General features: G+C 37.7%; 1 protein-coding gene across 1 annotated transcript in view; it reads left to right on the top strand.

The window, feature by feature from the left end:
* Positions 1-8,496, top strand: part of LOC138756614 (sodium-coupled monocarboxylate transporter 1-like) — a 55,127-nt gene extending 46,631 nt beyond the window's left edge. The window contains exons 14-17 of the mRNA XM_069923026.1: positions 187-290; positions 1,916-2,016; positions 3,671-3,739; positions 8,415-8,496. Of these exons, the coding sequence (XP_069779127.1) occupies positions 187-290; positions 1,916-2,016; positions 3,671-3,739; positions 8,415-8,450 (310 nt within the window). The 3' untranslated portion in view covers positions 8,451-8,496. The remainder of the gene's footprint in view (positions 1-186; positions 291-1,915; positions 2,017-3,670; positions 3,740-8,414) is intronic.
* Positions 8,497-12,702: the final 4,206 nt, after the last annotated feature.

The following is a 12,702-nucleotide window of genomic DNA, read 5'->3' as shown; positions in this document are numbered from 1 at the left end:
AGGAAACCAAAATCAGGTTGGCAAGTCCTGTGGAAGGACAAATTAGTATGTTTGTTTTAACTGACTCCAACTTCACCTCCAGCACTTGGTTACCACTAATCTAATGCATTATAAACTCATAATAATGTAATAAAATCAATATACATTGCAAAATATATGACCGTAAATGTTTTTGATCTGTTTTAGAGAGAGCATGGTAGAAAATGTCTGCTTTTTGTCCTATGGATACTACACTCCAGTTGGCTGTCTGCTTACAGTTATAACAGCCTTGGTGATTAGTGCAGTTACTGGTACGTAAAGTAAAATGATTCAAGATTCCTTTATTGTCACGTAATAAAGCAGGTATAATATTACAAGAAATTGATTTTAGTCTGCGGTAAGCCAGACAAAGATTTGTTATCAGCAGAACTTGTCTGGTGACCCTTACAGTTGGAGATAGAGAAGCAAGAGAGAGTCCCCCCAGAGTCAATGAGTTGCCCATGGATTCGCTTCTTCCTTGCAGCCTCCTACAGCTACACAGACTTCAGTCCAAATTATTGGTAACTCAAGCTCCAGATCTGACCCTTCAACACAATCAAGAAGCCTTCAGCTCTCTCATTGAAGCTCCAGAGTTAGTCCTGTACATTAGAATTGGCCTTGTTCAGTGTTTACATTAAATTTCATTATTTACTCCACTTGTCTATCTCATAACAACACTTTGCTACTGGTGCACCACATTAAATCTTTTGTTAAACTGTTTGGGGTTTTGACGGTTCCTCTTCCAGGAGACTGGAAGAATTTTCCAGGAGTTATTCCTAACACAAGAGGTACAAAAATGTGGATCAAGCTCTCATTTAGAGCAATGAAGAATCCTATGGATCTTCACTACACCAGTTACATTGCAGTTTGACTCCGAAACAGGGGGGTACATTGACATTGGTCTGTTACCAGTTAAATGTGGATTTATTGTATAATTCAAGATTCTTTTATCATCATGTAACGACATAGAAATTGCCTTCTGCCTGCTGTAAGGCAGACAAAGAATTGCTATTAGTGTCGTCCGGTGCCCCTTACAGTAAGAGCGAAAGAGAATCCCTTCAAAGTCACTGAGTGTCTGTAGAAGAATGATTTATACCTCACTTGTACTTCAATGTTTTTGACTTGTATCTCGATGCAAAAGCTTTTGCTTTTGACACAAGATGGCTGACAAATCTTTAGTGTGACATCAGATGGCTGAAAACCGACAGCTGCAAATATGACCTTGCAAGCGGCTTTGAGACGAGGCACCAATTGTGCAGACTCTGCAAGGACAGATACAATGAAAAGCAAAGATAAAGTTAACATAACATTATTCTATTTTGGTCTTATGAAAAGTAAACACTAAAAAGCCAGGTGCCAGGGCTGGGAAACCATTTTCTCATATATAGAATATTGTAAAGTTAAGAGTGAAGGTCGTTCTGCCCCTTACTCATTTGAAATTGTATAAATATAGAAGCAACCATCTGTATTTTTGAAATGAGAGCTGAGACTTCAGGGAGATGTCTGCTTGAGACATCTCCCATATCATCACTTCCCATATACGAATTGAACATTTATAATAAAACCTGCATGCTTTGAAGAGATCTTTTTGCTGTGTGTTCTTTTGCAGTCTGATTTCATTTTAGAGACGTGGGCTAACTTCCACATGTCCGTGGATTCATCTCCAGCACTTCTGCAGCCACACAGACTTCTGTTTAATCTATTAGTAGCCCGAGCTCCAGATCCAAAGTTCTGACACTTGGTTTGGACCAAGTTTTTGTGCAGAGGTCTATAAAATCTCAGTGTTTAACAATGAACAATTTCAAAATAGCATTTTATCCAAAAGTTAAAGAATTCAATCTTGACATAATCTGGCCATTGTATTGCTGTCATAATAACCCTGTTCTTTCCAAAACAGGAGGCACAAAGGATGTGGATCCAACTCTCATTGCCCCAATAATTCATATTATTCACAGAATCCTATTCAAAAAGAAACCAGCTGCTCCGTTGCCTGAGGCGGTAAGATAGCTATAATTCAGTGAAACTCTCATGGATCATGAGACTTGAATTGATTACCTTGGCTAGATAAATGTATTAATACAATTACACTGTGAAACTTTGTGCAGATCTCTAAATGGAAACACATCCTGACAGATTTTGGTCAACAGTGGTCTGTCAATTAGAAATCCCGAGTTTTAAGCCTAAAGCTACCATTTTAGAAACAGAGTAAATCCAACAATGTACATTAACTGACCTCATTTGGTCATGTTCTTAGAGGGAGTCTAGATTTTTGCAGCTTTAAGTTGTGATCTTCGTTCAATAGAATCTTAGAGTAAAACACAGAAGTCTGCAGATACTGTGATTGTAGTAAAAACACAGAAATGCGAGAGAAACTCAATGGGTCTCACAGGGTCCTTGGGAAGTAAAGATATATTACAGATGTTTCGGGCCTGAGTCCTACGAATAAAAATCAGGCAAAGTACCTACATTAAAAAGGCTGGTGTAAAGAGAAGAATGGAAAAATGGGGAGTACAGAAAAGCAGACAAAATATGTTTTGTCTGTCATTTGGACCTATGACATGATTGAGCCACATTACTACTACTACTGATCATACTGTCTATCGCATAGAAGTGATATCTTTGTTAGTGCTGCCTGTCAACTGAATGTAGTACGTGAAAACCAACAGAAGTAAAAGTGGGGACCGCTTAGTTTGCTTGGATCTCAACCTTCGATCAGACCAGGCGTCCCTTTCAGTCAGAGGAATAGAGTCACCAGGTGTCTGTAGGGTGTTCGTGACTGACAAATGTCATAAGCTACAACAAGCTGACCCACTTTCTGTCACTGTGTCAGAAAAGCACACTGAACAAAACTTGATGGAGAGTTAACTCCAGCATCAGAACCAATCTCAGCAGAAAATTCTAACCTCTCACCCACAAGAAAGTGCACCAGGACTTCAAAACCAGCGGAAAAAAGAGCTTTTTCATCCATGCTTTACACATTAAAAATAGCCACGTTATTTTCTAATCCAGTTTCTAGGCTTCCATAATGGTGATCTACAAATGTTCTTATTGTCACAATGGAAAAACAGTAGTCCACCTGAGACACCACTGCTCATGTTCTTCATTTTGAATATGCTGATAATCTCAAAAGATTTCTGTTACTTAAATTAATTCCTCTTTTTGCTCCAGTAATCTTCTAGATACCATTCATCTTCTCCAATTCTACATCAAATAATTGAACATCCATTCTACATTCATTTCAATTCACTATTTGTTCCGCAAAAACCTTATTGTAATTCTAATTTCCAATCCATTAACTGAATGTTCAATGAATATTGCAATATTAACTTGTTTCCTTCTAAAATTATGAATATTTAATTCCTGATTTTGCTCTCAGCCAAGTTATTCCTCAGATAGTTCAATGTATCACTTTAGTTTTACCATTTTATTTGGAATACTTTGTTCATTTCCTGTCTGCTTTCAGATCTCATTCATTTTTTTCCTTTTCTTTTGTAATTTTTCTTTTTGTTCACTCTATTTGAGAATTCTAAAATTAGTTCTTCAGCAATCCAAATTTTGTTTCATAATAGGTCATTGTTCTGTATCCCAGATCAAAATTGTTGAAGAGATAAAAGTAAGGTTAAATGACACTTGTTGAATTCTCTTTTCACAGTCCACAGAACTGTTGGAAACCACTCCTGAAAAAATCTTCAGTCCTGATCATCATTCTTCTGGTTCACAGGTAAAGTGATGGAACATTTTGTACTGAATTCCAATAGTTGTAATTCTGTTTCTACAGTGATCAGACAATAAATAAGTGCCTGTATACTCTGAGTGTTAATTCCCTGTTAATTTCTGGGACAAGATGCCAGTGGAAAAGGGATTCTCGATGAGCAAACTCTGATGAGGGGATTTGTTACTTTGTATCAATAAATTTATTAACTCGGTCAACTCAAAAGCAGGTCAAGAATTAACCCTAATTCTTCACCATAGGCCCATCTCAATATAATATTTGTTAATATTTAGAGATATAAATATGGGGATCAAATTTTCTAGGCAAATCCCCAAAGTGGTGCAAAGTGATGCAGTTTCAGATACATCATGAAAAAAACAATGTTTAATTATTGGATTCCTAGGTTTTTTCTGTCTACGAATGAAACCTAAACTCACTGTGGCTTCCAAAATTCAGATTTATTGATAGAGTACACACATAACATTACATGGAACCCTGAGTTTCTTTTTCCCACGGGTGTAATGCGCGTCGAAAGAACCAAAGACTTGTTGATCCAAACCAAGGCTTTTATTAACTAAAAGACTGGAGCATATCACAAGTAGGTTGACCAGTCCAGAATGACCTGGTCTGGCTAGGAGCAATCCTTTAAGACCTGCCAGTAGGTGTGGCTATGCTCTCAGCCAATCACAGTCATCCTACACTACCATCTGTACATATGTACATATACACATTGGTGATAGAATCTGTACTATCACAACGGGCCAGGAAAAATTTATCAGTCGTGCAAAAAAAACTGTACTCATTAAAAAAGTAGCCTAGCGGTTAGCCCAACGCTGTAACCATACCAGTGACAGGGGTTCGAATCCGGAGCTGACTGTAAGGAATGTGTTAATTCTCCCTGTGTCTGCATAGGTTTCCTCTGGGTGCCCAGGTTTCCTCCCACCATTCAAAAATGGGGGTTGTAGGATAATTGGGTATAATTGGATGCCACGGGCTCATGGGCCAGAAGGGCCTGTTATGTGCTGTATGTTGACATTTCAAAAAAAATTAAAAATTAATTTAAATTTAAAGAGAGAAAATTGTAAAAAAGAAAGAAATGTAAACAGAGTGCAAAACAGAAATAGATAAATTCGCCAATAAATGATATGTAAAGTAAGAGTTCTGAAATGAGTCCCTGATTGAGTTTGTGGTTGAGGAGTCTGATGGTGGAGGGGGAGCAGTTGTTCCTGAACTTGGTGATACGATTCTTGTGGCACCGATACCTCTTTCCTGATTGTAGCAGCGAGAACGGAGCGTTCATTTCCTATTTCATTTCTCCTGCACTTCCCACTGTGACAGACCGAGCAGGAACCTGTTTATGCTCCTGTGAAGTTTAGTTCATTGAAAAATACCATCACAACTTTCTATTGAGCACTTTACATTCCACTGGTTTTGATGCTGATTTTAATAATTTCTGATCTTACCAATTGCTTTGATTTCGGGTCTGATGGTATGTGTTTGTAACAGTAGTATTTTTTGTAACCATATAACAGTTTATGGCATGGAAACAGCCCATCTCGGTCCTACAAGTCCACACCAGTTTACTCAAACAACTCCTCTAGCTTCCCCTGCCTATTCTTCAGCCATAACCCTCTAAACCCCTCTTATCCATGTATATATTCAGCCTCCTCTTAAATGAAAGAATTGATTCTGCCTCAACTATTTCCTCTAGAAGATTATTCCACTCTCTGAGTGAAGAAACATCCTCTAATGTTTCTCCTAAAATTTTGTCCCCTTACCCTCAACTTGTGTCCTCTTGTTTCAACCTCACCTGCTCTCAGGGGGAAGAGTCTACTTGCATCTAGTCTATCTATTCCCTTCATAATTTTAAATAACTCTATCAAATCCCCTCTCAACCATCAATGTTCCAAGGAATAAAGTCCTAACCTCTTCAATCTTTCTCTGTACTCTAGGTATTTTAAGCCAGGCAACATCCTTGTAAATCTTCTCTGCACCCTCTCCACCTTATCTATATCCTTCCTATAATTTGGAGACCAGAACTGAACACAATACTCAAAGAGAACTTTATATATGTTAATTTAGAATTTTTAATGTAAGTTAAATCTTTCTACATAGAACGCTGCTGTCAAAGAGCAGCGATAATCATCAAGGATCCATATCACCCAGGATGTACTCTGTTCTCACTGCTACCATCAGGAAGGAGGTATCGGTGCCATAAGACTTGTACCTCCAGGTTCAGAAACTACTACTCCTCCACCATCGGACTCCTCAGCAACAAAGTCAGAGACTCCTTTAAGGACTTTGTTATGAGCCCAGAGGACCCAAAACCCAGCAGCAATAGACAACTGGCTATTTAAACAAAAGTTGGTTTTAATTTTCTTTAAACATAAAAACAGGATCAAACTTTAACTTATTACTATTAACTTAACCCCCTTCTAATTCTATGTGCACGTGTATGTAATGTGTATATGTTCAGAAAGGTTCTTTGCTTTAATAGTCCAATCATTCACATCTCACTTCTCCAAGTTCACTGGTATCAGGCAATTCTGCTACTATGCACAGAATTTAACATTTATGAATTTTCACCAGGCTCTGGTGCTTAAAGGTAAATGGTTACAGGTCAGGAAGGGTCCTGTTGGTTTCAGATAGATATTTGTTGCTCGTTGGACACACACATACTGATTTCCTCTGATCAGCAACTTCAGTGTCTTGCCGAAGAAACTTTCCCCATCATGGGTTTTCCAAATGATAACCTCTTCTTCCAGGTCACCTTAATAGTTCCTCTTGTTTCCCTTATTTCAGGAAAAACACCCTAGCCAACCTCTCCTCTTGTAAGAACTACAAGGGTTTTCAATAGGATGAACTTAGAATTTATAATCCGCCTTCAAAATGGGATTTTCAACAAGCCTGTCAGCTCGCCATGTTACAGCCTCAAAAGCTACTGCAGAACTGACTTCTCTCTTTCTCTCACTCTTTCTCTCTCTCTCTTTCTCTCTCTCTCTCTCTCTCTCTCTCTCTCTCTTTCTCTCTCTACCAAAAGAGAAATCATCTGTCTGTTTTTTCCTCTCTCTGCTTGTAAGAACCAGAACCCCTCCCAGGGCTCCAAATCTAATCCTTGAAAGATCTTTATCAGCATCTGAGCCCGGACTTTGTTCCATTTGTACCTATTTCTGAAGTTCCTTCCAAAGCAGTTCCATTGTCTTTTGCAAAGCCACTGGTGCTGAATGTCTGGCTTTAGCAAAGCTCTTACATTTTAAATGAGATTTGAAGTGTAAGTATCTGTTTGTGAAGTGACCTACACAAACCCCCCCACAATCTATCTCTTTTAAAAACATTGTATATAGTATATAATATAACCTGTAACAACTCTTACTTTGCACATTATATTTCGTTGATTTTTTTTTCCTGTATTTGCAGTTTGTTTACCTTTCTATCTTTTGTGTGCATTTCTCTCTTCCTGAGTACAGTTTACAGGTACTATTACAGTAAGTAGAAATTCTACCTGGCTCACAGGAAAAAGAGTCTCAAGGTTTTATGTGATGTCATGTGTGTAACTGATGATAAATTTGAACTTTCCCCTTTTTCCAGCATTTTTCTAAACTAGGGCAAGACCAAAAGAGGCATCACCAACTTTACATTTGTCACATAGAGGATTTGTATCTGAATAAAACCGAGACAGTTTAACTTTAGACGTGTACTCTGTGCACCACTTTAAATTGCAACAGTGCTGTGCACAAAGGGAGGTAATATTAATCAAATTACAAGTGGAGACCCAGAGCTCATTAGAGAATGAAAGATTCAAATCCTGCTCCCAGCCATTCTTGATTTTAACTAATGAGGCTATTCTTAAATCAAGCAAATTATTACAATTTTATAATATCAATTGTTCAAAAGAAGCAAAATTATTATGAATAAAAGCTCTTTGAAAAATTTAATATCCAATCTGTATCAGTCATTTAAGGTGGTGTCTTGCAAAGGAGGTTGAATGAGGTAATTAAATATAATAGGGCTAGCAATAGAAAAACACTGAAATCCAAAAAACCTTCCAGATTGTGCCCGTATTCTCAAACTGTATTTAATTATCAGATTATCAGTTCGTTTATATAAAGTGAGGATAAAATGGACCCTAGAACTGCAAACATGGAAGTATTCTTAGTAAAATTCAGTTCCATTTCTACCCATAAAAGGTGGTAAACTCGATTATCAAAATGTAGCAAAAGAATTTTTAAAAATGTACTTTTTGAATAGTTGAATATTTTTCATCTCTCCAACTTGTGCATTTTCTTATTTCTATTTTTAAATGTTTTAAATATTTTATTTTATGCTTCAAAGACTCCGAATCGTTAAACCGACTTTACAACTTTGACAGTCCTATGATGTGGTTATCCTAGTCTTTTTTCAAATATTTTGTGTGAAATTATACTGTTGACATTATGTAATCCTCTTGTCAATGCACAAGGCCTTGCTGAAAGAGATGGAACCAGCACCCAACCTCTAGTTCTCTCTGGAGGGACTACATTTAGTGTGTTAGTAGTTTGCTTAGTGGTCCAGCATTTAGTGCAATCAATTCAGTACTATAATTTTTTTCCATTGTAATCTTTCATTTCTCACATTAAAATCATATTAATGGCTTGTTAAGAAATTACACATTTAGTAATGTTCATTTATTGCAATTTGTTCACAGAAACAAAAGCCTTTCTGCCCTCTGATATCTGAATAAATATTGAAACAAAGTCTTGAATGTTGACTGATGGCTAAAGAACTTACTGCAAACACAACAAGGTGCAAATTATGAAGTTTAATTTTTAAGGTAATGCTAGAAATGTACACAGTGATTTGGAAAGGAAATAAATAATTCACTGAATTTGTCAAAAATGAGTGTCAGATTTAAAATGTTGTCAAACTTACTCTGTAATGGTTAATAACTTTATCAAAAAACCTGCAACCGTATTCTACATGCCTTCAAGTCCAAAACTAACTATTTCTGGTATAATTTCTGTATTTGTTATCTCATGAGATGTTGCCAATTGCCATTATTATCTATTGCATTGTCATTATTATAAGCATAAAAGAACATTAATTTAAGATTCAATTTACTATCATTGTAATAAAACATTGTCATACATGAAATTGCTCTTGCCGGCTGAATCGGCAGAAATTTCTTGAAGCGCCTCTTACAGTCAGAGAAAGAGAAGCAAAAGAAAGTTCCATAAAGAGAGGCAAAAGAGAGTCGTGCCCCCCCCCCCCCCCCCGCCAAGTCACCAAGTGGCCATAGATTCGTCTCCAGCACTTCTACAGCCACCGCAGCCAAACAGAGTCCAGTCCAAACCATTTGGAACCTGAGCTCCAGATCTGAACCTCCAACACGGCCAGGAACCCTTCAGCGCCTTTGGCACCCCCTCGGATCCAGGTTCCAATGTTTGGTACCCCTTCAGCCAGTTTTGTGCCAGTCTCTTTAGGCTCCTCGCTTTAAGTTGCCTGCAGCTCTCCACATGCATTGGTCTTTCAGCCTCAGAGCCCCTTCACTGGTCCGTCACTGTGGTCATCGTCTCGTGGGACATCTCCTCTTCTGTTTCTTTTCAAACAGGGATGGTCTCCCCATTTTCTGGTGCCCTACATCAGTCCTCTGCTCCCCTGGAATCTGCAACCCCTCGTGGCTGCTACCGATCAGATGTGCCACCATTTTGGGTGCAGACCCCGCGGTCACGGGATTTTAAATAAAACTGCCATCAGCTCTTTAACAGGCCATTCAAAGCCTGTGTGGAACTGACGGCAGTTGACTGGCTGGTTGGACTCTGTGGGAGTGTTGCCTCTCTGTTCCTTGCTCCCCGCATCAGTGGCAGGACTACTGTCAAAGCAGCTCTGGCAGTGCTACTATTTTCCGTTATACATTGAAACAAAGATGTTGTTATCAGTGTACATTCATGAAGCTTCAAAGTTTATATTTTCAATTCCAGTGAATGTTAGAATCCACAAACTATAAATATATGAGAATTATTTTCCACTTAATGTTTTAGGATTTAATCCCTATATTAGCAATTTGTTTCTATACAAATGACTTGAAGTTATCTTGTTGACGTAAAAGCTATGGGTGAATGTTCTTGCTGAGATCTGCTGTTGTAACCATCATTGTCCAAAGCCTTCATTTCAAATGGACACTGCTTAATAACCAAAGTTTATTAATCAACATGTAATTTGGTTGTTGGGAAGATCATTTCTGTTCATTGATTTCATTTGCAATGTAATTTCTAAAACAAGTCTGATTGAAACTGTTTCTTATCATTGGGGCCGTTTTCAAGGAGAATACTGTTTACTTTTTATATTTTTGAATTTTGCTTGGTAATAGAATGGATTTTGACTTTCCTAAATTGTATATAATCTAAAATAAAGTTCAGAAATAGCTAATACCAACATTTGTGTATTAATTTTAAATTTTGATGGAGCAAAATAATAGTTTTAATTCCCTATACACATTTTTGTTCTCGACCCTCACCACCCAGGCCAGGCCCTCACTACCCAGACCAGGCCCTCTTCACACTGCTGCCATCTGGAAGGAGGTACAGGAGCCTGAAGATAAACCCCTAGTGGTACAAAAACAGCTTCTTCCCCTCCACCATCAGATTTCTAAATGGATTCTACCCTCGTTTTCTCTTCCTTTGCACTAATTATTTATTTTAGGTAGTGAATTGATGGAAATGTAATTTATAGCAATGTTTAAACCTGTCATGACCACGCTCCTGCAAAACAATGAACTTCATTACACATGTTCTGGACGATAAATTCTGATTCTGATTGTACCTCTTTTACAAATTCCTAATCCACTCGTGGATTTTCTTTTTTAAAAAAAGTATTAGCTTCTTCGTTAAACCCACAGTTGTAGATTTTTAATAAAATTTCTGCCCATCTTTTAGCCCATCCCATATTCCTACTTTTCAATGACCATAAGCAATAGTGCAGAATATTTACTGAAACCTAGCAATTTGTGGAATGCATGAGGCTGTGAATAATGTGTGCAAAATAAAGCCAATTTATTTCATCTTTTAAAACCTTTCATAATGGCAGCAAGGTTGGAGTAGCGGTTAGTGCAACACCATTGCAGCACCAGCGATTGGAACTGGGGGTCGCATCCTGTGCAGTCTGTAAAGAGTTGGTATGTTCCCCTGTGTCTGCGTGGGCTTTCCCCAGGGGCGTTGGTTTCCTCCCACCGTTCAAAATGTACCAGGGCTTGTAGGTTAATTGGTTGTAATTGGGCGGCATGGGCTTGGGGGCCAAAATGGCCTGTTATCATGCTGCATGTCTAAATGGTCTACAAAATACTTAGTATCATAAGAATGAATCCTTACCCTGCCAAAATTGCCAGTTTTTGGGTTAAGGGCTGTTGTTTATACAGTATATCTTTTGTATTGCCATACTGTTCTATAACCTCCTCTTAGAGTAGACGACAATTCTGATGGTTTCATCTTTCTCATCAACATTCTGCCTTTCCAATTGACATATAATTTCTTTGCCTCCAACAGATTATTTTCTCCCTATACAAACTGTTAACTTGTTTTGAATCCACACAAATGCAGAACAACTGCAAACCTCTTCAGATTGTGTGCACTATGGGTCAATGCTAAAGTGCACACCAGATTTTAGATCACACTGGACAATGAAGATCTTTCTTCCTGAACACTTTTGGGTGTACTTTATGGATTTTGGGGTGAAGATCACATTAAGATTTTCCTACCCCTTACTGTTTTTTTTAGATAAAACCTATGTTTGTGATTTCCTCTCATATTTTTCTTTTTAAAATATCTTTATTGAGTTTAATGAAAAAATCACACATATTAATCCAATACATGGGGTGAAATATAAGAAAAGACAGATAATTTGTACTTCTTAAATAATACCTTGAACTAATGAATTGTGTGTTCCCTTCTCAATCAAACCCATTTTCCAAATTTAAAGAAAAAGCCCCCTATTAATCAAATCCCTCCTTCTAAACAAGGACATATTTTCAAAACTTGCTTCAAGCATACAAAACCACAGTGCAACATGTCATTGAAATTCATTTTCTACATTGGACGGCTTCCCTGCTGATCTTGGTGAAGTCAGTGACGTACATGGTAAAAGGTTTCACCAGGACATTGCGACCAGGAAAAGTGGTATCGGGGCAACTGGAATCCATCATTGCTGGCCGACTATTGTTGGACACTAACACCAGAGGCACCAGATGCTGAGTACAAATGAAAATCAGCGGCGAAACATTTTTTGGTGAGTTGAACTAACGCAAATATGTCAGCATTATTATGTGACTAAACATGCCTAATTTAATGTTTTTCCAACTTCCTACGTGATCAAAAAAAATCTGAAATGATCTTGTGTTCATCTTGAAATTGTCTAACATAATCCCAGTTTTTTTTTTCTCAGGAAGCAAATCTTGAGAAAAATATTTGTCCAGTGTTATACATTAGTTCGTTTTTAATTACATCAGCCTAGTTGCCAGGCTTCAGGGGTAACCTCTGATCTTTCCAGATGAGTTGTAGCACATCATGTAGCTTGGGATAATGGATTTTAGTGTTAATATGGCAGTTAATTATGAGAACAGTTTTGCAGTATGGAGTTGCACATCATTTGGAGAGAAATGTATCTCAACACCAAAATGTCACATCACTGCTTAACTGTTAGATTTATAATCAAATCTTATAACTGACTTAACCTGCTGGGTTTTTATTAAGATTGACTTTGAACTTTCTCTTCCACGCTTTGTAGTTCTACATCAAAATAAAGTTCAACTTTCTTAGATCAGATACTATTTATTGTCTTGTAATAAAACAGAAATTTAATATTACACGATTACCTTTAGTCTGCCATGAGGCAGACAAAAATTCACCTTTAACATTCCCTGGTGCCTCTTATAGTCAGAGAAAGAGAAGCAAAAGAGGGCCCTCCCGGAGAGCACACCACCACCCCCCGCCCAACACACGACT

The sequence above is a fragment of the Narcine bancroftii genome, chromosome 3 (assembly GCF_036971445.1).
Source record: "Narcine bancroftii isolate sNarBan1 chromosome 3, sNarBan1.hap1, whole genome shotgun sequence".
Taxonomy (NCBI): Eukaryota; Metazoa; Chordata; class Chondrichthyes; order Torpediniformes; family Narcinidae; genus Narcine; species Narcine bancroftii.
The sequence above is the reverse complement of the archived record's forward strand: the minus strand, read 5'-3'. Positions and strand labels throughout refer to the sequence as shown.